Source organism: Antedon bifida, chromosome 4, assembly GCF_963402885.1.
Source record: "Antedon bifida chromosome 4, ecAntBifi1.1, whole genome shotgun sequence".
In the NCBI taxonomy this organism is placed as follows: Eukaryota; Metazoa; Echinodermata; class Crinoidea; order Comatulida; family Antedonidae; genus Antedon; species Antedon bifida.
In genome coordinates this window covers 9,798,228-9,824,867 of record NC_136229.1, presented here as the reverse complement: position 1 = coordinate 9,824,867, position 26,640 = coordinate 9,798,228, and the positions used below count along the sequence as shown (strand labels likewise).

Below are 26,640 nucleotides of genomic sequence, written 5' to 3'. Positions count from 1 at the left end.
CGATCCCCTTCACCCTTGTATATTTTATCACGCAAAAATAGCATTCTGTCGTATGTCGCCCTCTATAATAATTATTATCAACTGTTACAGTTGAAAAAGATTAAATTATTTCAAATATCTGATCTACAATGACAATGTATTAATTTGAGGTAAATTGGTCAAGTAAATGAAAGTGGTAAATTCTTAAGCCTAGTAACTTATATATTTCACAGATTTGTGTCAAAAACACTGGAGCTTCTTACCTTATATCTTATCTTATGTGTTGGTTTGATCAGGGATTAATACAGCTCCCTGTGAGATATCTCTCTGGCCCTGTGAATTGATCTTGATATTCTAGTGCTAAATATGTTCTTGCTCAGATATATATCTTCTGAAATTATCATCTTCGTGTTTCATTAATGACTCATTTCATTTATTTATTTATTTATTTATTTCACTTTACAAATATATAAATATAAAGTGGAGGAGCCTAAAAGAAAGCAAAGCTTGTGGTGAATAGGCTCCTCAAAACAAAAAAATAAAATATAAATAAAATAACACAATCAATGTCAACAAATAGTATTTCCACTCTACTACATTGCATATCAGTAGGCCCCTATGTACTGTTTTCAGCGAGACAAGATGCAACAGAATAGAATATTAATGAAACCACAAAAACCGTTAACTCAGTTTTAATATTTTATTACGTAAAAGATAACGGTACGAAATACTTCAGGAATACTGTTTTAATTCAAGCATTACAGAACATCTTCTAAATTTGAACATATCTATGGTATAATATATATTAATTTTGCCTCAGCTGACCATTACTCTGACCACCAACCCACGTAAACGAATCCTTTCTTTGTAATTAAAATCGGACAGTACGAGTCAACGACTAATTTATGTAGCCTCAGATCATTTTTGAAGACCATCTATCAGTAATCTTTTCGTCTACTACAATGGTCGAAATACAAATAAACCCCCAGTCCTCCGTCATCCCACTCTTTTAAACCATGGAGTATGTTTTACAATACATTCAAGTATAACATTGGCCATAACATTGGTGTAGCATGCACCTATAATGTTATCATATTTCTTAACTTTATCTCTCAGTAAGAATTTATTAATTATATACTTATATTCATATTTTCTTTTAAACAAATAATTTATATACAAAAACTATGATAAATAAAGCTTATAGACATCATGAGCACACGATTATCCAATATCAACTATCAATAAATTTACAATAAATACAATATTTACAATAATGTATGACACAAGATGATGTCACAATATAAAATGTTTGTCATGTAAAATTTAGATACAATAAGATTAACAATACCATTAACTGATATTTTTAAAAGTATACGCCTTGATTTGCCGATACAATATATTAAATGTAACCCTGTTTGCCGTTAAAAAATCTTATTTAAATGCTTTATAGACCTACTGTATAAAACCCAAATAGATTGTCAATACACGAGACACTAATTGAGCTTACCCACATAAGTAATTGTTGTGTGTATCGAGACTCTTGTCAGGATATCATACGGTTAGAGGCGAGAAAGAAAGTAAGAATGTTGGTTGGGTACAGAAGATATGTCCCCTTAATAGTGGATCTATTATAATTCCTCTTTTGGACCCATATACATTAATTGCTTACCACATCTATTCATTTTTAGTCATGGTGATTCCACCCACTGACAAAATGACTCGTCGTATAGGCTAAACGGTTGCCGGATTTACTAAATGCTTACGGGTCACGGCAACATTATGCATTTTATCGACAACTTAAATTATATTATTAATGATTAATATGTTTAATTACAATGTCATGCCTTGAATGTTAGATATAGGTCATGTGAGTGTAAATAGTCGACACTCGCCAATAACGGGACACGTTCGATTTTATACGGTAACGAGTTATGACATTAGGACTAATTATTGTGATAAGCACCTTTAAAAAAAACATAATCGCAAGCCCTACTGTATTTAAAATCACCAATCTACTACTCAAATTAGTCAGTGACACTAAGAAACTGACAAATCACAGGAATTCAAACGGTATATACCGAATTGCTTTGTACGCCGCCGGTATCGATGCTGTTTCCCTATATCATAAAAAGTCGAACGTGAACCGTTTTTAGCCTATGCCAATTATTGTTTATATTGGGTACATTTTTTAGAAGAACTGTCGTTTAAGTTAAGAATACCCAACAACATGGGTTTATGATATACAAGCATCATGATATGACGGAAGTGTTCACAGTATAACATACTGTAGTTAACTTATATATTGTATTCTTGGCGTCTAGATGTATATTGGATAAAACATTAAATGAATCATATTTATCAATCTATTAATGCATTTCCTATGGGAATATAATCTGTAATAACGATCGTGTCAATAAAGATTTATAAAACATATCAGTCTAAAAACAAGTACATTGACATATTATGTTAACGATTCTAACGTAAATGTTTTTGTGAAACCAAGTTAGACTCAAATCTTCCAGATGATAAAAACACGCGAATCTTCCACGTAAGATGCCGGTCCCCATCTAATACAAATGTTCTTAGTAACTTGTCTGACTCAAATCATCCAAACGTTTTGAAGTTCTTGGTAATGTCAATCTTATGTATAAAAAAGAGAACGACTGGAATTCATCACGTGACATACGGTACATCATACCATATCGTGCTTATCAATATTCATTTTAAAATGTTCTTTTTTCATTGAAAAGTTTTTAGGAAGTTCATTTCTGTTCTGTTGCTTTGCTTCGTGCTGGAGTTTCCAGATATATGTATTGTTCAATTTACACTGTAAAAGATCAAGATTGTTGTCCGTGATTGTTATATTTTTTACATTCTTTGCGTCCCAGAATTCTTGTCGCATAGATGTCGGTCGGTATTGTGGTAATTTGTGTCCACTGTTGAATCGTTCGAAATGTTTTTCTTCGTTTTTCAGCATCCTAGCTGCTAACAATATTAAAATGAATAAAATGCAGGCGCCTCCGATTGGAACAGCGATTACTGCGGCTCGGAACCAGACAGTTCGGTTTACGGAATGGTATGGCTGAGTGTTTCTACTATCTGAAATATTAAAAAAATATAAAGAAATATTAGTTTAGCTATAAAACTGGACCATCATCATTTTTAAAAAATTAATTTACGATGTTCTCAAAACCATGTTATTTAGACTCAATACAGTGTTATTTAGACTCCATAACGATACGATGTTTTCAGAATTCTGGTTATTGTGGTATATAGTGCCTATATAGATAATTGGGTCCTGAATATCAACTGCCATTAATTTTCCAGCTGGAATGGTTCCCTCTAATAAAGTTGAAATAAAATAAACAGGTACACTGCCCTCTACCTTATCATTTATTAGATGCGCGCCTATTTCAATTTTGTGAGTCTGTGTTATTAGACATTCAATTGTATTCAAATTATATTTTATCACCATGCATGCTTAGAAAACAAGTAGACTTGTTCGTATTCGTTATCTTCATGTAACTGTAAACAAGCACCCGTAACGTAAACACAATGAATGGCTCATGTCATAATTGCAATAACTTTCTTTTCGACAACAAATGAATGACACAAAAGTTGAATCAAATTTAATATTTGCTACTTTCAATGTAGAACAGAAGCGTAAATCAAGTGTACGACTTGGTGCCATCAACCTCAGTAAATAACGCAACGGAGCGTGGAGAGACCATAGGAGTATCAATATCAATATTTCCAGCTTATTACAAAAACCCAATGGTCCGTATGCTAGGCGACATTCATACTACTTACTAGACCAATACAAACACCAACTAATCGAATTCTACCGACATGTTTTTTTCGCGCATTACTGGATATGAACACAATCGTTTCTATTACACCAGACGATGTAGACCACTGCAAATTTACTTTATCATTCCAAACAATAATATATATGTATATATATTCGTTATTAATTGGTTTATTTGTAATAAATTCATTTCCTCGAATTAGCTAACTTGCTTTAATTAGAAAACGACGATTTAATGTTTGAAGACAATCAGAGGCGTCGTGAATAATTTTGCCGCAATTAATCGCAGTCAACAATATTAGAAGTCGGCCTCATTGCACGGTATTGTTTCAAATGAATAATGTTTATGCAAAAAACATATCGTCAACAGGCTCAAATGGCGCCAAGACGGAGAGGCTGATGTTTGTATTAACAAAAGTGCACGAGTTGTTTTACCATCAACAGTGAATGATGTTCGTTGTAGAAGTGATTTTGAACGCAGTCATCTTTATCGGAAAGTGCACTCCACGAGGGCCATCTCCCGTGGGATATAACGTATTTAATACATCACATGGGTAGATTTGTGTATTACGTCAATGCTAATGTAATGCTACTCAGTATGGCACTGTGTATTTGGCTAAGCACAATCGAAAATCATGGAGTGTAAAGTTCTCATTGCACACATTGGTGTAGGCCTACGCGGCATCGTATCAGTATAATACTAGACGAATCCAAATTGAGAAGGGAGTTATATATATATATTAGGACACACAGCCCCACGGATAAAATTCGGTAAAAGACAATTCAACGGATAGGTTAAAAGTTCAGTATTTCATTTTACAATATAATTGACAGAGAACTGTACTACCGTAAATTTAAAAAAGAGAACAAAATATTATTAACAATAACGGAGTCAGTTAATTAGCCTGTAGCGTCAGTCCTTGAACGTGTTGCTAATTGTTGTGAGCGATTAATTCGTATTGTTTGGTTTATACTAGTAATCTAAACTTCCGGTGTGGCAAAATGGCCGTCGGAGACAAGTAATCAAGCCCAATACAGTTACAGTAGCAGAAGTGTTATAAATATCGACAAAACTTGTCCTCCACGAGAAAGACCATCTCAATATCAAATTCATGAAAACGGTGGTTTATGTGCATGAAAAACAAATGACACAAGGTTTGATGGAATCGCTGTGACTTTTTTTGGCCTATTGTTTCTATTGTATTTAGAGCTTAGGCTTTTGAAGGTTTGTTGAGCTCTGTGTAGACAACAAGACGTCGTGCCGTGACGTTCTATCATTCTTGTTTGTTTGATTTGTATGCCATATTTATGTTATGCTTGATAATCACTTTAACATTCTTTCAAGCACTGTGCTTCAAAATTCAAACTAATTTTAATTTTAAATTATACTGAAGAAATATTAATTAGTAAGCCTAATGTGAATCCGGATAACGGTCGAATATACAGTAGTATTATTATAAATTTATTTATTATCGTATTTTATTTAAAACTTTAAATACTATACATATAGGCCAATGCGATATTACAGCCATGCATATCCATACCGTTATTTGTGACAGAAACTCAAGTCTGTATTATCTGTGAACTCAGGTATAATACGTATGAAACGCCATATGTGCCAAAATATTATCTTTTTTTTGGCTAACGAAAATTATTAGTGTGACTGCACCTTTAAATATTATTAGGCTAAACGCTACCGAACCATATCAATAGTCATCCATGGTGTGAGATACGAGATTACATCAATACTGGTGCAATTGTACACTGGAAGATAAATATCTAAAGTCCTTTTCATACCATACAATGTTTCAGTTACAATACAGGTTTCAGGTTGCCTGTATTTATTCTTGATACACCTGTCTATATAATTGTATCTAATTATCTTTATAACTTTACAACTGTAAAAATATAATAATTGTATCTAATTAGGCCTATCTTTACAATTGCATAAAGTATAAAGTGTCTTAACCATTTGATAAAGTTGAATTGACATATTTTGTAGGTTGTATACACATTCAGTCGCGTTGCATCCGTTTTTATCCAGTGATACAGCATGGAAGTTTTTAGTGGTATAGGTGTACGGTACTGTGTTCGATACGATACTGCAACTATAATCGCACTTTGTAATACACGTCGTCGCACTTTATACTTATAGCAAAGTTCGCGCAGTTTGATTTCGAGAATTTTCGTGAGTTTGTGTTTAAGTATATTGCTTATTTTGAGGATTTAGATTTGTTACATAGATAAATAGGCCTATGTAGGTCTTTTTATAAAGCCTATTACACACTGCAAAGAAACTGTACCGGGAGAAAATCCCTGTTAAGTTATGCATATTCTTGACAGACATATAGAGTGATAGCCTCAGTAACTACAATGAGAAATTACAACACACTTCTCCATCCAAACAGTGGAAAACTCTGGGTTTGCAAGTGTAGACTATGCTATACTGTACATCCCTATTCTGTATACTAGTACGGTAGACAAGTTGTCAGGAGGCAACCGTTATATGTCAAAATACATAGAATACTCAGAGCAGGAAATCATGTTTAATCAGTTGGCCTTCACGGGAGCCAGTACGATGCCTTCGGAAGCTAGTCTTGTAAATGCTAAGCCTGGTTAACTTATTAAATACTGACTGTATTCAGTATCGTAAACTACAAAAAATGTTTAAATCACACACATTGCGTCAACATTATGGTGTCATTTAATATTAATATATATTTAAATTTAATGGGAATACAATTATTAAAGAAAATGTTAAATATTTGCAGTGCGAAAAGGTCAGGCTAAGAGGTGATCCCTCCATGAATGTTTCCTTCTTAACTCATGATATGGGTGTGTGGATGATTCGAGTCAACGGTTCTGTACTGTACACCCCAACCCCAATCACCTATACAGTTTGATTACAATCCAACAATGACCCAGGTGAACCAAACTGAACCCCCACCCCCTCCCCGCCGTAAGTTGTAACACCATAAACCAGGTCCATACTACAGCAACAGTAATATTAATAATACATAATGACAATAATATGCTAAACAAAATCACACTGAGTACCGTAAATTAGAAAATATGCCTACCGTACTTATTAACAAATCGACATGCAAAGAAAACAAATGTTGTCGGTGGGTCATCATAACGGGTGGTAGGCCTAGCCTCTGACAGGCCTTTTATTACCTCCACTCTGCGTTTAGAAAGCATACAGCTGTTTTTCATATTTAACAATGTTAATATTATTTACAGACTATATGTAACATTTGTTCGTTTGTTTTTTGTAAACATATTGAAGGTTAGACGGTGGCTTTTGACGCATAAGGCAATTACTGTATAATGGCGATTACGTATTTAGACAAAAAATGTTATGTTATTTCAAATTAATTAGGCCTAAGCCATGGACATAACAAATATTTGTTTATAACCGTTCCCCTTTCCTAGGCATATAGATAGGGTATAGGATAATAAGGATTTATAGTATTTCTCTACAAATCAGTTCATTTCAAATTTGTTTATAGTTTTACTTTCATTTGTTACGCCAGAGGAATTAATGAAAGCCTATTTATGCCATTTACTAAAAATATTCTCTGGTAACGCTTCATTCAAATTGTTTCGTGAAACGGGACATGCGTGAATGTATTGGCTTTAAGCAGTCAATTCTAACTTTTATTGACCTTGAACTTATAAATAAAATTATGAATTTGTGATGAATTAAAATTATTTGATCTCACTTTCAGTCACTTGGAAAGACCATAGAATAAACAGACTACAAATATTGCAGTAATTATCGTTAATGACCGTTTCAAGACTGTGCCGTATGTGGGACTTACTCATAATAATTACGATTCCAACAGTGCGGTGAGTTAAGCAATGTCAAAGGCTGGATGGAACCCCACTGGCTTACATTATGTCATTCAACGTACCATGTTGTTAAAATACATGTTTCCCATTAATAAAACATCATACACCGCGGTGTGTTCGTCAAATTACTCAGGAGAGTCTTGATTTTGGACTTGTAAAGGGTCACCTCTGTCTGGTATGTCCCCAATTACACAAAATACAAATCACTTTGAACTAATAGGCCAGTGCCGCTCTTAGCAGATGATATTGACTTGACTGAAATAAACTTTTTCGATCACGAACAGGCAAGTAAAAGTCATTGTAAATCTCCACATATGACAATATTTGTCCAATAAGCAAATTCTGTGCACACGTCACATCGTGTTGTTTTAGTAGGAACTCTAAATGCATGATGTCCCTCGCAACTGTATAAACCAGACCTCTGTGGTGTCGTGGTTACGCTGTTACGTACACTGTGAAACGCAAGTAATTTGACCAATCACAATACGACGATTTGCCGATTTTGCGTGTACGTGTATACGTCCATGTGCTGTGTGAAACAAGGTTTATAGTGTGGGCCCTACTTACATTTCAATATGCAATACAGTACAATTACAATGTAAATACTCCGAGTTTAGTCAGATATTTGGCAAAATACTTCGCCCAAGGACATATCTGAGAGAAACCAGGGATCGGCGTGAGAGGGGGTAATTGGTCGGGCGACAAGTGGACGATCTAAACAGATTCCTTATCTTTTAGTTACATAAGGGCAGTGTTGTCAAAATAGTATCGATTTACATTTCCACATAAAAGTAGCTTATGTACCGGCTATTAGATTCAACATTTGTGAATTTCGAACAACCAGAGAAAAGTGAGATTTAACGGAAAAACGAATCATTATCATCTCCTCCATCATTATAATCGAAACTGAACATATATTTAATTAATAATAAATATTTCATTATATTAATCATTATGATTAAGTGCTAATAATATCATTCTTAATAATCATTTGTGCTTTGCATACGGTACATCCCCCTCATTTCCACCTATTCGAACTTTGTATCCGCTTGTCGTTTAGAATAACAAGTATTCCTAGAAAAGTGTCAGACAGACGTCCTGATTGTGTCCCAAAATACAATATTAACTGTACATTTTAAAAACATTATATTTTAGCATTCGCTTACCTAATTCATTACGGTCTCCTTCCGGAATTGTGATTGGTCTATCCACACTTATATCATAATTACACATGTCACTGGTACAACATAACACCGTCAGTGTTTCTGTGTTATTAATATTTTCCCTGGTTTGACATAAATTTACTGCTAAATCCTCTACACAACCGTGTGTGTAGGAACGGCTGCCGTGGATAGAATCTTCGATAAATTCCGTATAACAACCAGTATCTGATTTGCACATGTAACTGTATCCTACGCAACTCGGCGCGTTGCAATAACAATGTATTTCCCCTAAAATACAAAAAAAAACAACAACAAACAAATATTAATAATTGTTCTGTATTTAAAAAAAAGCATTTTACGATATGAAGTTATGACACACCCGCCGCACAATTAAATAGCTGCGCTTGGTGTAAGCGCGTCTTGTAAGAAAACGGGAACGGGCCCCTAGCCTTGTGATTATTATACATTGTAAGTTTAGCGTTTTTAATACAATTGAACCCTCAAGGGCACCCAACAAAAATATATAGAACGTGTCCCACAATTGTGTTCCCTCAGGAATTTACTAATATGCATAATAACAATATTTCGCAATAATAGGACCATATGAAATACACAGTAGTTAAATATTATATTACCACATTTTGAGGATCTTTCCACTGATCACTAAAATCAAGATATTAATCATAATTATGAATTATAACACAATTTATTGAATTATCATATCGATACATGCACCGATAGTAACTTGTGAAGGCATACGACACGTTATAACATGGAGGTTTTTCCTCCATGGTTATAAGTACTTGCCGTACCATGATAATATGTATTTTTGCATCATAAGGCACATTAGGTATGGAGCGCTTTTTAGGCGATAATCAACGACAAAAATGGATTTCTTTCTCAATGATCGATACCTGCATTCTTACTACATTATGTGTTTAAATGTGTATAAGACTGTGCATGTGCAGAGCAGAGAAAACGGCAAACGAAAACGCCACTTTAAAATTACTAGTGCGGGAGACACAGGAAGTCAGAAAGTCATTCACCCTATTTTTCACAAAACATACACAAGTGACAAGGTACCATACAATATGATGTCGTTAATTCTAAAATTCTAAATATTGCAGATATTTATATTTTTCCACTAAAATTACGATGAGAAAAAGTAAAATCAAAGAACCGGATTTTTAAACGACCGCAGCAACCATGCATGGTGTATCTTTGCATAAAACTACTAAAGAAACGTTAACAAAAGGTAAGCCGAGTCGCTTTATTACAGCAACTTGACGTCTATAATTTTCTATTTTGTATTGTAGAACAACAGAGACAGTTTTTCAACGGTATTGAAGCGTTTGACTATGACTACTGGTCCCATTGTGTTGTAGTAGATCGTATGTCCTATGCCTGTCAAGCGAGCAATCGTTTTCTTAGCACAAAACACCGAAAATTGGTCATTAAGCCACCCGTCTGTGCCTAAATAAAGGATATCTTTGTTATAGGTGATATTGGTAGGAGCCAGATGCAGAGAAACCCAAATCCCGAAATGCTAAACTCGATGGCAACGGCAACGATATAATAATAGAACGAAGCGACCAATCGATTTATGCGATGCATGTGCACTTCCAGCCAGTCTCCTAGCCGATTGTCCTCCGTCACGTCGGCGACAGTGTAGAATCACTTACAACAGTGAAAGAGATGATTCAAATAATAAATTTAATTAGTCATACCGTTAAAAAAAGTCCCCGCTTAATTGGGGCTTTTGTTCTTTAATGAAGTTTTGTTTTTACCAGCTACTTTCTTTGCTCCGTCACGAGCAAGACAACGTAGCGCCACATCAGTAAACGTTAAATTTAATTTGTCGGTAAAGTATTAATTGCTCTAGCTTTTTTCTGAAACCAATAGTAAAGTGCAAACATATAGGCAATCATTATCTGTACGGAGTTATAATAACATTTTATTTTCTAAAATACATGGCAATACTACTATACTGGTAACACAATTTTACAACAGTTACATATGGATATAGAAAGAGATAAATAAGGGTAGTTTTTAACAAAGTTAAGGGTGGATGGGAAAACAATATTACATCCCACGTACTGAGATGTACAGTGAAGGAGGTCTTAAGTATGATTTAGGGTGGAAGACTTTAGAGGATGAGTACCGCTAAACTCCACCCAACAATCCATTGTTTTTTTTATAAACAGCAGACCTTTTTAATTTTTCAACATCTAGATCATTCCATTTCTGTCATCGCTTTCTGTAAACAGCAGACCTTTTTAATTTTTCAACATCTAGATCATTTAATTTCTGTCATCGCTTTCTGTAAACAGCAGACCTTTTTAATTTTTCAACATCTAGACCATTCCATTTCTGTCATCGCTTTCTGTCAAATTCACAATTAATATGCAGACACAAATGCTTTTTAATTCTTCATAAACCGCCAATACATTTATATTTGATTCGTTTTTCAAACATAAATATTGTTAAACTGTTTATATCATGGGAGTCATTAACGTACGTTTTCTATGAATTACAAAACACATAAAGTACACAGTGTAGTTAACGTGCTACATTTACATTCAAATCTTACTTTTAATTAGGTCATTGCACGTTTTAATTCATATCGATGGTTTTTCATTCAGACACATTAAAAAGTAATTGTGTGTTTTTATTATTGTTTCAAGCGCCAGACAACGGCTGTGTTCCCATTGTTGGAGGATCGATCAGATCTGAGGACTTGGCGTCCAAGATCTTGTGATTTTCCCCCGTTGGAACCAGTGAACAAAAGAGATGATCATCATTGTCTATGGTGGTTAAATCAAAACTACGCCTTTTAAAAAGTGAGCGGCATTTACACGAGGTCAGTTACATTGTATTGTTATCCTTCAAAAACGTGTTATTTTTTATCGAAAATGTAATAATAACGTAACTAAAGGACATATATACCCATAGGATCATGTGGTGACGACTTGTGTCTTGATTCACGTCCAATTCATATATAACAATGAGCCACAATTACATCTCTAAAACCAAAGGCTAGACTGGCCAAGGCTAAAGTATAGTCAGTAAATTTTATCATGTGATGTTATAGTTATCACTTTTATTGCCATCGGCATAAAAAAAAGAACAATTTAAACATAAACATAATTTTAAAATTGATGCAATGCTTATATAGTTCTATTTTAACAGATATAAGAATTCTTTCTCGTTTGCCATTTTTTTTATTTATGTGCATAAACATGGGACTAAATACTTTACATTATTATGTATACAGTAAATACAAACAGTATTAGAAAGTTGATATTGAATTGAACTCACCTTACGAATATTTCAATATAAGGATGAGTTAGAAAAAATGTTGTTTTTTGTTTTTATTTAATAGCATTTATGTATTACAAATAACAACACTGCAGATAGGGTTGTGGTTAATCGTAAATTAAACAAACATTTGTATGTACATTGTCAATCAGTGAGAACCCGTGAGAGTAGTTTGTACAAGGGATTTACAGAATAAGCAATTAAGTTAGTAGACCACATACTGCTGTATACACACTTCTAGTGTGTATAGACATATCAATGGTATTAGTACCCTGACGATTGATATAATCTCAAGTTAATTTGTTTTAAGACGTCTTGATTCAACTAAAATCAGGGGTAAATCCAGGACGGACACTTATCTTTAAAGCTAACGTAAATAAAATGCCAATTGAATCAATTTGCGATATCATTTGGAGACTAAGCAGAGATGGAATGTTAAATGTAAAAAGCCACGAGAACATAAAAATGACCGTGAAGCAACGGATATCATTTTATGGATTAAATCGGTTTTATCTCCAGGCGGATAACTTCCGGAATAAATGAAAACCGTTTTATTAGTACAGTACTTACGCCGTCGTACAGTACCGGTACCTATGTACCGTATTAATAATGATAACTGTAAGCCCTATTACTTCCGAATTGTTACTGTAACATTTAAAAAATCTGTCGAGACCATCCTGGTACGTCTTTTATACTGTGAATTGAAATACTGTATTAATGCATGCTTCGATTTCAAAGTTCTGTCATGGCGGCTTTTTTTGTACAGCTTTACGTCATAGAAACATGACGAATCGACTAATAACGGAACATGACGCTACTAAATTTCACGACGGTAAATATATTTTCTACGTCGTATGTTTCACGCAGTTGATTGATTGCATAATAATAACCGATATTATTCGTGTGTATATCATCAACAGCTTACATTTAGATGCTGCCCTTGTTCACCTTGTCGACGCGAAATATAAATCGTAATAAATATTGTAAAGATTTCGAAAGCCCTGTGCGATAACATATTTTCAGAACAGACTGTCGAGTCACGGATTCTACGAATATATTACATACATACTGCAATAGGCCTACATGGTAGAGAGGCAGCATTTATCATGTAAAATGTAATAATTTAGTAGTACATTTATTTATTTAAAGCGTGTTAAGGTCGAAACGAAATGTCACAAGTTGTTGTTTCACGATTTTATTATTTTTTTTCCATGAGGGGATTTACTATTTATAGTATTCTACTAATATTAGGTATCATTTCCACTACTAAACTAAATCAATACATTTTTGCTTCTACAATTTTAGCTTAGTTGTTCCATTATTATTTTTTTGTATTATGGTAATGGTATGACATGTTAAATTGTCAGCTACGACCACGTGTTGGAAAGTACACTGTAGGCCTATTGAAATGTTGCCACTGTAGATGGAAACGCACAGTGAACCATAACAAACAACCAACTTACAGAAATCACACATGATAATGCTTTCTTTCGACAGTATCATGGAAATCAACAGTAGCTCAAATGGTTCACCGACGACATTTTAACATGAAAATGTCACTTGTTATAAATATAGGTAAACATGAACGGGAAGACGGTATGCAATCCCTAAACACCGGACTCAAATGAACTGAATATCCATGGGGGATGGCTATATATTTTATATAAGAAAGTCGGTATGAAAATAATAACAGTTTTCCGGCCAAATAAATATTTTGCTAAGGGGTCATAAATTATTAGAGCAAAATGTCAACTTCAAGGAATGTTTCAGAACGTTCCCGAATAATGACATTTTGATGCAAAATGTTATTGTACAAATAACTTTTAACGATAACATATCGTTGAATAATGCCTACCGTGCTGTAGGCATAAGGCCTATTTACGGTATCCTTACTTTAAGTTTAACTGAAAAGAAATAAGCCTACGCTTCAAATATAAATGTGATTCAGTAACTAATACAAATTTAAAATAGGTAAATAATAAAAAAAGTATATACATTTACAGTATAAACATCATAAAAATAAACTAATTACGATATAGGCCTAATTAATAATATCAATCAAATTACCTTTTACTGTTACCGTACATATTAACAGTAAAAGGTAATTTGATTGATCTTTATTATCTTTCAGTAAAGATTTGAAAGTTGCAAGAGTAATATGAAATGTTTTGAGAGAATTCAATAATTATGAACAGTTTTATGCCTACTGCACTCTGAACGGGTGTTTGTATACACAAACACAACATTCTCCACTTAGGACCTTACTTCTAATCGGATCTCATGTTATGATGGAATAACAGAATAAAGTATTTTATCACTCTAAACCATGCCTAATCATCGTGTTGGAATCAGAACCCATATGCAGAAAATGGACTATTAAATAAGAGTATTTCAAAATTACAAGCACTTTCTTAACATTTTATTATAATGTTAAATAAAATGTTGCATTACGTAGGGCAGAATGTCTGTTCTTGAAGCACGGAGTGGTTCGAGCATGGTTTTATGACAGGTAGAGATGGAAAATTCATGGGCATTTTCCTTCTCCTCGAGCCCGAACATTGCATCTGTTACCAATATATCACGTATCGGCATGGCTTATTGTTGGTGATTTATGTGTTTGAAACACAAACACGGCGTGTGAGCACCAAGAAATACTTTTTACGAGGAGACTTCTTTGGTTTGGGGCAATAGAAAGTTGTCTTAAGTTTGCTGGTTAAAACGTTTATAATTTATAAAACGAGTCGAATAAACGTTTTGATTTCGACGACAGTCTTTTTGGGGGGTGGGGGGAGGCGGATTTGGTATTAGTCATTCACCTGCAACTAACTTTATTGATGGTATTTTTTGTAGCCTACGGATTAAATAAATTGATATTAGGTAGGTCTACACTAGCTACAACTATATACCGTACAGGTCTTCGATATTCCTAAATCTTATTAAGTATGGTCTAATCTCTCCATATACAAACATACGTTGTTACACTTTATTACGGCGTGTAACGTCAGTAGTTCTGAGAATACATCCATACCTTTACAGTCAATTACACTGACCCTAAGGTAAAGAGGTAAAATATGAATGCTGTATGTGTATTAAACTCATCATCATTTGGTATAAATATAGTAAATATACGGTTATTTTGTTATGTCATAAAGCTTTTTTCTCGAAAACGCTGTGTTTCCAGTTCTTACTAAGTGACATATTTTAATAATCATCATTCTGAGTGATATGAAGCAAGTAATGAAAATTTAAAAAAAATCATTACAAAAAGTGTTTACACGAGACATTTTAAAATGAATTAGCTCTGGATATACAATGTATAACTCGATTATGTAAATGATGGAAATATTATATGCGCACGCAGACATATAATGTAGAAAACTGATTTATTTGTGAAATCTGTCGATCCAGAACTCATCAATTGCTTAGAGAGTTAGAGCTGTAGGTGCCACACAGCTTCATGCATTTTGAAATATTGGATCTACTCATCCGCTTTCGTCTACTAGATAAGCATATAAATATGAAATGAACAGATTATGATTAGGATATCGTAGCCCCGATCGAGGAGAGCGGCGCCGGAGATCTGGAAGCCGTGCACTAGTAGTTGAAAGATTTTTCCGGGTGTTTTTTAAACTACTTTAAACTCTAATTTACATCCGTCGTAAATTTATAGGCCGTGGTAATGAACCTGTTTACTGTATGAAGTAAGTGCAATTGAAAGTGGTTCGGTTTGTACATTTGTATTGAGTCGTATATATTTATGCAGCAAATGTAAAAAGCCCGTGACTCATTCTAACTTTGTAAAGGCTCAAATTAATGATGCAGAATGTTGTAGAAAGATAGTGGATTTAGTTGTGCGTGTTGAAGATAGTAAAAGCAGTTTAAAATAGACATCTAAACTAAACAACAAATATTTACAATAATTTTCTGAATTTGTAAACATAAACGTTAGGCTACTAATATATATATATTCAAAACTATAAACTCCGTCGTGATATTTGGGTAATTAAAATGAGTATTGATATTTGTATCTTTATCACATCATATTAATATTTATATTATGGTAATTATAGAGAGTTATTTTTTACTGAATAGCATTCACTGAGTTTAGTATTTTATTCATCGTATTTTTATTACTAAATATAATTGTGATAATACGTTGAAGCTGTATGGAGGAGTAGACAATAGTATGGTGTAACATTCGTATCTGTATAGGCGGCCATTGGGGTCGTAAATATTAATAACATTGGCCATAAATCATGGTTATGTTTAAATATCCTCCATTGTTTATTTAACGTAAATAGTGTCGTTAACAAACATTCATGGTTCACTATCGTGGTATTAAATACATAATTGTAAAATAATCTCTATCACGTCAGGCCTAATATTTTCAAATTCACTTGGGAGCTATACAACAATTAACTCTATGCTAAGTTACGGGTTGTTTATTTTTCATATCCAGCCATAATGTACTTGGCTAGTGGGTACCTACTAGTAACTATAGCTACGTGATGACATTTGTAATTGTCGTTTGTTGTGTAAGAATAATTATGCATCGTCTGTTTTGAAAACATAATATATATTATTATTAATAAATAATAAAGCAATACTGTAATTATCATCGTCAAAACAGGCTTATATGCAAAGTACAGAAACACGTGACGTTGTAAACAACAATGGATCGATTATTTTTGTTAAAAACATCAAGTAAAAAATAAAAGAATAATCACGATTGGAATGTGTTCGGTATGTTACCATTTTAAAGCATTAATTACACTGTAATGAGCGTTGTACGTTAATGAATAAATACTACTTGAATTAGATTAGAAATCTTAGGAGACCGTTCTGTTCTGTTAGTTAAGAAACTAAACTACGCCCTGATAGTACAAGTACCTGGAAAGGACGCCGACTTTATTCCTGAAAGCAATAATTAAGAAGCCAGACAGACAACGCGACGTCAGTCATACTCATCACAATTCTATTAAACTTTAATATATACAATAGTTATTAGATTGTTTGTGCTGTTTAGACGACGGATAATGCAAAAGTTGCCAGGGTATAGTCAGCAGCAGGTCAATGACACGGATAAATCGGAAGTCGGTTTAGCTTGGAGTGGCTTGAGTTCAATTGCTAACTACCTTGGAATTACATTAATGCACTGATATATTTAAACGGCTTTCGTAACCTGATGATCACAATGTATACCTAATACGGTATTCGATTTTTAATTAAGTTTACTGGACTTCTAATTGACCACTGTATTAATCGTATGGCGTTACAGTCACTTGTAATTCTATGTCCACACGCGCATTTAATTTAAAATGTCGTTATGCTACGTGCAAAAATATGTCTGCATGTAAAATATTGTGATTTTCCACTTGTGTGAAAACACGTTTAATTCCGTTGAACTACGAAATTAAACCATCTGAACTAAGATTATAAAAAAAAAAAGTTACGTCAACCGTAACGTTTACAGGCTTATATTATAAAACATAAACGACATTATTTTAGCCTACATACTTACCGATAGGTGTAGGTCACTGCACTGAGGTTCTAGAAAAGTTTAGGCCTAATGGAGATCATCATCTGGGGTAATATATATTATAATGGTACGTTTTCTAAAAAGCTGCCTCAACCTCTCAGTGATATTCATCAACATCAACTAAGGGGATGGGTCCTGGAGGGCCGGGTGCTAGGGCTAATTTCTCACAGGGTAAACGAGCCTGGTAGGTATACTTTTCGTGCATGGTCAAGAGTACTTTCTGAACAATATATAAAACATAGGCCATAATAGCAGGAGATAAGATTTACAATCTGAATCCGAATTCTTTGGCAATCAAATATGTCGTAACTCATTGCTTCAATCTCACTTATATAAATAAAATAAACTAATATAAAATAAGATAAACAGTGCTCAAATTAACACAGGGATATCAATACCTCATCGGAATTATAACGGTATCAAAATTACACGAGAGAGTTTATTGTAACGCGATTATTGTCTCCAGTCTCCACGGGTGAACATCATGAATTTAGAATGTTCACAAATCCAGTAGCTAAATATTGTCGTTTTATTTAGCTTTACAGTTTAATTAATCCAAAATTTCTATTATTTGTATGTCCTATATCGGTAATAAATGAAGGAATTATTGTTTATAAGTCAAGTAATTCCGTTATTATATTATATATAGATATATCGATACTTATTAGTAATTACTTACTAATTTAGCTCCATTATCCACTTTGGGTAAGATAAAACACCAGAGAAAGGGCTATACCAATTAGGTAGGCCAATATCAACTGATTTATTAGTTTCAAGATCTAGCCCATTCTCCCAGACTTTATTTCTGTACATGGGTTCATAATGTACGGTAGTTAAAGTTAGAAGCTGGATTTGGTGTGTTGTCGGTGGTGGTATCAATGCCCGAATTAATTCGACGAGAAGCGTACATTACAACTGAAGTCACTAAATAGATTAGCCAACAAAAACAACGTGTCTGGCGTATTCTCAGTCCAACCATCGCCAAGACCATTCATTAGAGATTACTAAAGGTCGATTATAATGTCTACTATTGTCTAATTTTACCTCATTATCATCAAAAGGCTGTGTGGACAGGTCAATAATGATCTAAACAGTCATTATCGTTATACAGAAAACGACTAATCGATCATAATAAGCCACAAAAGACTAAAGCTATGTCTACACTATCAAACGTTATGTAACACAAAATGTGATGTGCCCATATTCAATTCAATTCACATTTATTTAGTCATCGTATTAGAATTATAATTTCAGTATTATAATTTATGGCTAGGATCTGCATAAAGCAGTTTACACTGGACATGTTGATGCCATACCACTACCATATTTGGTTATATCACTACCATATTTCGACACATCACACTTTTTTGTCAAACTAGTTTGATAAGTGTAGACAGAGCTTAATACACATTAAGTATTTCTTTATCTTTAAAGTAAGACTCGATAATATATTGTATAAAATGAAAAACCAACGCAAGTACAGAGGTATTAACAAGGTATTTTGGTATTCTCAGACCCTTATGATTTTTACATAATTTGGCCAATGGTTTTTTTTGTCCATCCATCAATAGTACGGCCTCGGGCCGAAGGACGCTAGAGGTCCAGTAAAAATGTTTGTGTTTAAAGTTCTGGATTTCTCATTTTCATTTTCTTGGTATGTTGGTTTTCATTACGACTATTCATTACGCTTTACACTAAAAAGCCTTGGTGAAACATAACTCAACCATGGAGAAATTGCAGCTAAAAACTGTTTTAAACTCGTGTATATATATAGGATATTACGGTCGAGATCGGATTGGTGTTTTCGTCTGTGTGGCAAGGAAATACCATTTATTCAAAATAACGATTATTCTCTTACTCAATAGAAACGATTCCAATAGATACTGTATATTTATAATACTTATCTCAATAACCGTAATGAGCAGTTCGTAAGTCTTTACATCATAAATACATTAGGCCTAAACATACAATATAATTGTAGTTTAGAAATATGTGAAAACTGTTCGCAAGAGTATCATAAATTAGTAATTTAGATCAATTAAAGTTAGACAGAATTATGTCTTCAATGAACGCTCAATGAAGAAAGTAGACAAGAAGTGACCAGCTGTGTAATTGATAATAAGTTAATTTGATTGGTTAGAATTTGGGAAGGGGTATTCCTTCAAATTCTATTGGTCAGTGGCAGGCGTCTACTGTGTACTCAGGAAACAAACTCACATGTATCATTTTCCCCCAACAACTGTTTTTTGTAGGCCTACTTTAATGTAAGTTATCTTTGAGGGTTATAATGTCCCCTGGGTGGGGAGCGTGTCGCTAGATTCTCGGATGCTTCCCAAATTATACAATAATCCTTGCCGCCTAGATTTTAATCAGTTTTGATAAGCGACATTTAATGGAGAAACATGTTCTTTAAATGAGAATGCCATTGATGAATCATGACATGACAAGGTTAGCTTCTTGTTCAAGATGAGTCCATTAACGTTAAGATATCCGCTAATTATCGCCAATGTTAAAGCACGGCCAAGCTGGCAACTTTTCCAACATACTGTACTTTTTTATTCGTTTGTGCTGATTATCATACTATATTACACGGTTCGCAAAAACGTTGTGCCCAAAGGTTTTCAAAGAAATGAAACATAAGGTACCGGTAACTTTTCGTTTCTCGATGAACTTTATACCTTCCAAAAATATACTGTAGGCCTATTATATTCCTTCAACAATGAAAACATAAACTAAAAAGTCTTTCAATCGTTGTGTTAATGTGCCAGGTTATTACAATCACTTACATTCGAATAATTAATAATTAAGATAATCTATACCCATCTTCAGATATTCTCTGGTTCTATTATACTGGTAGTCCACTAACAAAGAATTTAACATTAATTATTTCGTCCTTCGGAAAGGACGTCAAGCCGTAAATCCCGTGTGGTTGGAAGCAGTTCACTTATCATACCGTCGATTAATTTACTTTTGGTTAATTACCATGCAGATAGAAGTTGGTGGATTTTATAATCGTTGATGTCGACGATTAAAATGCCAAGCTAAATTTGTAAAACAAACTAAACCCACGACATGAAGGAAACCAGGCGCCACCATCAGTAACTAATTGTAATGCTTTCTTTCTTTCTCGCCTATATGGTAGATTTTATTTTTTAAACTACTACTAAAAACCTACTAGAATACAGAAACTTATAGACATACACCCATATTATTAATCGAATCAGGGAAGAGTTTATTCTATTCGAATCAGTTAAAAAACAATATGAACAACCTAAACTAGGAATGATTATTTGGTATCTGGTTTACTGAACACAATATAGCAGTTTAAAACAAGGGTATACACACGAATGAAGAGATGGACACACAAATAATTGTTTTAGCTTTTAATTTAAGAAGTTTAAAAGTTAATTGATTTTTGATAGATATTGAAACGTTTGAGTAGTACTCCGATGTTTATACTCTAACTCTTTTAAGAAAAGAAACTGTAATTGTATCGTTTATGATGGAAACATGTTGTTCGACGTTTTATTTATCTATTCGATCATACAACAAGAAGAATCTGAAATTTACAAAGAGTCGTATCGAAAACAAGATAATTTACTTTAGCAAATCATTTGGGGCGTAATGTTATTACCAGGCCTGGTTATTACAAAGGAGAATATACAAAATAAACAGTTTAAATAAATAAACTAATTAGTAATTAATTAATGAAATAATTGAGGTTTGTTGAGTGTTGTTGACTTTATCTATACAGTCACAATTATTTGTTTATTTAACTTTTAACAATTGATTAGATTGCATAATAATGGTGTGGCACCAAAATACATATGGCATATGATGAGGTATACCATGGAGAAATAACTGTACCCTTCAAATATAAAATCCTACTGTAGGCCCTATACAAAGTTGAAAAGGATCTCATCTATAACCCTCGCCATGCCCACGGTGTAAAAACTGGCATGGTAAATAAGCGACTCATGTTTGTATAGCTAAGCTTGTAAGGATGGGTCGCTTTCATTGTAAACAAACTGTAACTTTATAATTTAGATCATATTAAATTGTTGTTGGTTACAATACAATTTGAAATATTTAAATCTAAGTTAAAATAATGTAAAATTATATTTTAGGTTTAGCATAAATGTTTGAATTGTTAGTCCAGGCGTTAATAAATAAGGTCATTTTTAGTAATTTGTACATTTTTGCTGTCATATTATGCCTAAATACAGTAATAATGATGCATTTAATAATCCACATAATAATAAGTAAATGTATTACAAACTTACCTTCAACTTTCGCAATGATGAAGGAAAGTAGCGATAGAACCGCAAACTCCCAAGGTATATGTAAAATCATATTGAAGTCCCAACCAACGTCAACGATCAATGTTGTGAAGTTTTCAAAAGTAAATCACTGAATAAAGAAGAGTCTACAAAATAGTGTTTTTAATTCCACGTCAAACACACACTGAGCTTCACTTCCTGTTACAACTTAATTTTGTTGAGTATACCGAGACAGAATGCCTGCTTAATATCCTTTTACAATCAGGCAACTGATGTTGATAAAAAATGTTCTCTCTGCCATACACAGTAGGCAATTGGTGGTCCTTACTGGGAGCACTTAAGTACACTCACTAAACGGTTGACTGACTTTGCTTGACTGTGTACAGTTCAGTAGTATTGGGTAGGCGGAGATAAAGGCGGGTCTTAGCAGCGTAGGCTAATTAGTAGGTAAATAGCGGCGGGCGCCGGCTAGGCGCCCAAGTTTACATTGCAAATTAGTGATGTGTAAAGTATCAAACAATCGATGGACAACCGTGGCTGTTATATAGTATTGTAACTAGGTTTACACAATAGTATTGAAAATAGCTTGTAACAAATACGTACAGAATATTGATGAACATAAATCCTCTTTATATTCAAAGTCACTGTCTATGTGGTTTTAGCGCTATTCATATGTTTTTCTACGGATATCAACTTTCATCCGCTCGGCGCTCACACGTTTTTGTTTGTTTTTTCCGACAGTGATCAGTAAATGTGTTGTCCATACTGTAGGCCTACTGTTGTTACCATAGGACAAGTCCATGTTTTACCGTTCACCGAATTAAATATTAATTTTACCTAATCACAACCTAAACAGACGCTTTACGACGCTCTTCCCGAGCACTTTTAAATAAATTGTTTATAGATATTGCATTATGTTATATCAAATGACGCCCAGGGCCTCTTCTTGAAACGGCACCTCGCAATGAAGCTGGATTGATTAATACCACCGCTACAGATCTTTTAACATTGTAATAGAAATAATTGGAATTAATTGTATAGCCTACTAATTATAATTCATTCTTTCAATAACGATGACTAATCGTCTAAAAATATGCTTGTATTGATTGGAGGAAAATAAACTTCTACAAATTGTATAGAATAGGATAACAAAAGCTATAGAATTTTATAGCCCTGACTGTACAGTGCATTTTGTTTTATTGGTGTTACTTAGTAGGGAAACACGCATCAAATGAATAATACACATACAAAACAAAAACACATTCTAAATATATCGGAACCAATTCCGTTCGGTAATTCTTACAATACGGTACTGATATTATATACGGCTTTACCACGTTGAAACACCGGAATTTAAGCGAAGTTGGGCCTGGTTAGAGCTTGGATGGGAGACCATCTGGGAATAGCGGGTGCTGTATACAGAGCTGGGGTCCCGTTAGGCATTTGAAATCAGCACTGCTGACTCTTATGGCAGCCCCTGCATCTAGTATCTGCCTCAGACCTCTGGTCAAGGTGGGCACTGGACGAGAGAAGCCCTTGATCAATGTTAGGACCAATCAAGGTGCTTTAAACAGTCCTGGCTTTGTTTGTATCAAACCTGTTAGTGGCGGTGATTATCGCTGTTGGTTTCGATTGAATAAAATAAAAAAAATAATAAATGTAGGCATCTTTCTATCAACAATCGTTTTACTCATATTCTATATCATGAATTATGTGATTCATATGATAAATACTCCTTAGAAACATAGCCAAGTTCTTAAATATTCCTAGAATGAGTATGTTTACGGTATTGTTCTGCAACCAGTCTGTCACTTCAGCTCAACCATAATGACCCTATTGTAATCGGTACCATCATTGTCACACTGGTCAGTAAATTTCCTGGTACCGCCACGGATCTAGGCTACACCACTGACAGATTATTCTGTGATTGTTTTATTTATTGTTAATTAAGAGATTAGTCTAGGCTTGACGCGGGTAGACCTGTAAATAAGAATGCCAGGCGGCAAGTTCGTGTTGATTATAGCATGGAGTATTACTACATGATTATAGATAGCACCTTTGAACTAAATGCTAATTTATAATGAACACTTTACATTATACACATCTTACATGGAAAACACACAAAAAAAACACAGAAAGAGAGGCCTATTCTACGTAACAACCATCACAGCCCATTTAGAGAATGGTTGGGTATCCGTCTAGTTGTAAAATAATGAAAAATAGTAGCAAACACAGACCACGATCAAATTGAGTAAAATAACCGCTTTAGTATTTTCTGATAATAATATAATACGCAACAGGTATAATATCAAAAAGATTTGACTGATAATTATGATGGTATGTTATTTGTTCGATAGGATTCATGTCACAAAACGGCTACCGTGCCTTAAAAAAAGCACAATGCCCTTGTGATGTTTTCGTATTAACATCAATTAGCCGCGTGTGTATAATATTGTATTTATAGAAATCACAAAGGTGTAACAGTAGGCCAATATCCATATTTGCATACAATTCGAAACAAACGGACGCCTGATTGCATCTTGGTAACGTTGGCCTATTGAACAAACTGAAAGTAGGGCCTAATAATCAAGGATAATCGGTAACTGTTTAAAACTTGATTTTCAAGAAGCGACTTTTTTAGAAGCTCTACCTACACTATCAAACGTTATATAACAAAAAAATGTGATGTGCCTATAATGTACACGCTGATGTCATATCACTACCATATTTGAGCACATCACACTTATTTTGTCAAACAGAGGTAACCGGATTACAATAGCGATTGGTTAAATAACGTTGGTATTCCGGTCTCATTATTAATACACAGTAAAACTGATATCTAACAGTAGGCATAACATTACATTATACATTTATAATAACATAACTAATATTTTTTGAAATATTTCGAAATGTTGTCATCAAGAGCATACCACAAAATCTATAGAAACATAATCGATAATCGATTACATTTTGAAGATTCAGTATGCTCTTAAATTTTGAGCTTATAAACACACAAATCAATTCCGGTTTGTGTTGATTTCCTATACTAATTCTTGTTTTAAGTAATTATGAATGGAAATTAGGCCCAACTGAAAAGTTACGTCAGTAGCAATGTTGAGGGCGCTATATGAATAGTATTGTAATACCAGGTTATATCCATATATTAGTACATGATTTTTAATCTTAATTAGATGAGTGGAAATAGATGAAAAATAGGTGTTGAGTCAAACAAATTGTAACAGTTTGTTTTTTTGCTGAAATATGCTCAACTATATGTAGATATTATGATATCCAAAATCTACCCTGATCTGCCCATTATAAATTACCTAATTTGCATAAAATCAAAATGGCTGCCATTTTACAACTTTGATCCCAATTATCTCTTAAACCATAAAGAATTTGGTGTAAGAATGTATTGAACACAAATATAAACATGACCCCAAAGATTCAGAATAATATATTTGATTTGTCTTTGGGGTCAAGGTCAAAGGTCATTCCAGTTTGACATCTAAAATATGCTAATTATCTCTTAATCCATTAGGTATTTTGAATAAGAATGTATAAGTACAAATATAAATGTGACCCTAAAGATTTAAAATAATGTATTTAATTTGTCTTTGGGGTCAAGGTCAAAGGTCATTCCAGTATGGCCTCTAAAATATGCTAATTATCTCGTAATCCATTAGGTATTTTGAATAAGAATGTTTAACTATAAGTACAAATATAGGCCTAAACATGACCCTAATGGTTTAGAATAATGTACAGTAATTGAGTTGTATTAGGGTTCAAGGTTCAAAAGGTCATCTAATTACACTATATAAAATTTGAAAATAACTCTCAAAACATCAGGTATTTTTAACAAGAATGTATTTAATATAAATATGACCCTAAATATTCAGAATGATGCAATTGAGTTGTATATGGGGTCAAAGTCAAATGTCATCTAATTATGCCATATAAAATATGCTAATTATCTCGCAAAACATCAGGTATTTTTAACAAGAATGTATTTAATATAAATATGACCCTAAATATTCAGAAAGATGCAATTGAGTTGTATAGGGTCAAAGTCAAATGTCATCTAATTATGTCATATAAAATATGCTCATTATCTCTAAAAACATCAGGTATTTTGAACAAGAATGTATTTAATAGAAATATACAGTAATATGTTCTTATGATTTGCATTTTATTTGTATTGGGTCAAGATAAAATGTCATTATCTTACAATATAAAATACTCTAATTATAAAGTGAATTCATTTCAATTTGGATGATGTACCTATGAACAAATCATATCTATTTTGAAAAGCTCATTTGAGTTAACTTCAGGGATCAGACTATTAGGAAAGGTGTTTTAATTGTAAGGAATTTTTTTTAGATTATAGTACACTATGCTAAAATATGTCACACAAAAACTGTCAATCCTGGCTGGTTGTGTGAAGTGTTTAAACTGAAATTATGGGAAAGTGTGGAAACACCTTTACCCTTACAAAATTTGTAACTGTGAAAATGGAGGTCATGTGGTTAAAACAGTAACCGACCACTTGAAACAGTAAAACCTGACCCTAACATTGGGAAAAGTTAAGTTGTAGTAGTGAAAGATGACATATTCTGTGTATTAGGAATACAGAGACTATGTGAACTAAAAAATAGTTTACTTTAGTATAAGAACGAGTCCTCTGCTCTCAAATGACAC

General features: G+C 33.5%; 1 protein-coding gene across 1 annotated transcript; it reads right to left on the bottom strand.

Moving 5' to 3' along the window:
- Positions 1 to 660: 660 nt before the first annotated feature.
- Positions 661 to 22,317, bottom strand: LOC144840083 (BMP and activin membrane-bound inhibitor homolog). The gene is made up of 3 exons (XM_078695747.1): positions 21,946 to 22,317; positions 8,809 to 9,093; positions 661 to 3,078 (listed from the first exon to the last, which is right to left on the bottom strand). The coding sequence occupies exons 1-3, from the start codon at positions 22,013 to 22,015 to the stop codon at positions 2,672 to 2,674; spliced, it is 762 nt and encodes a 253-aa protein (XP_078551873.1). The 5' UTR covers positions 22,016 to 22,317; the 3' UTR covers positions 661 to 2,671.
- Positions 22,318 to 26,640: the final 4,323 nt, after the last annotated feature.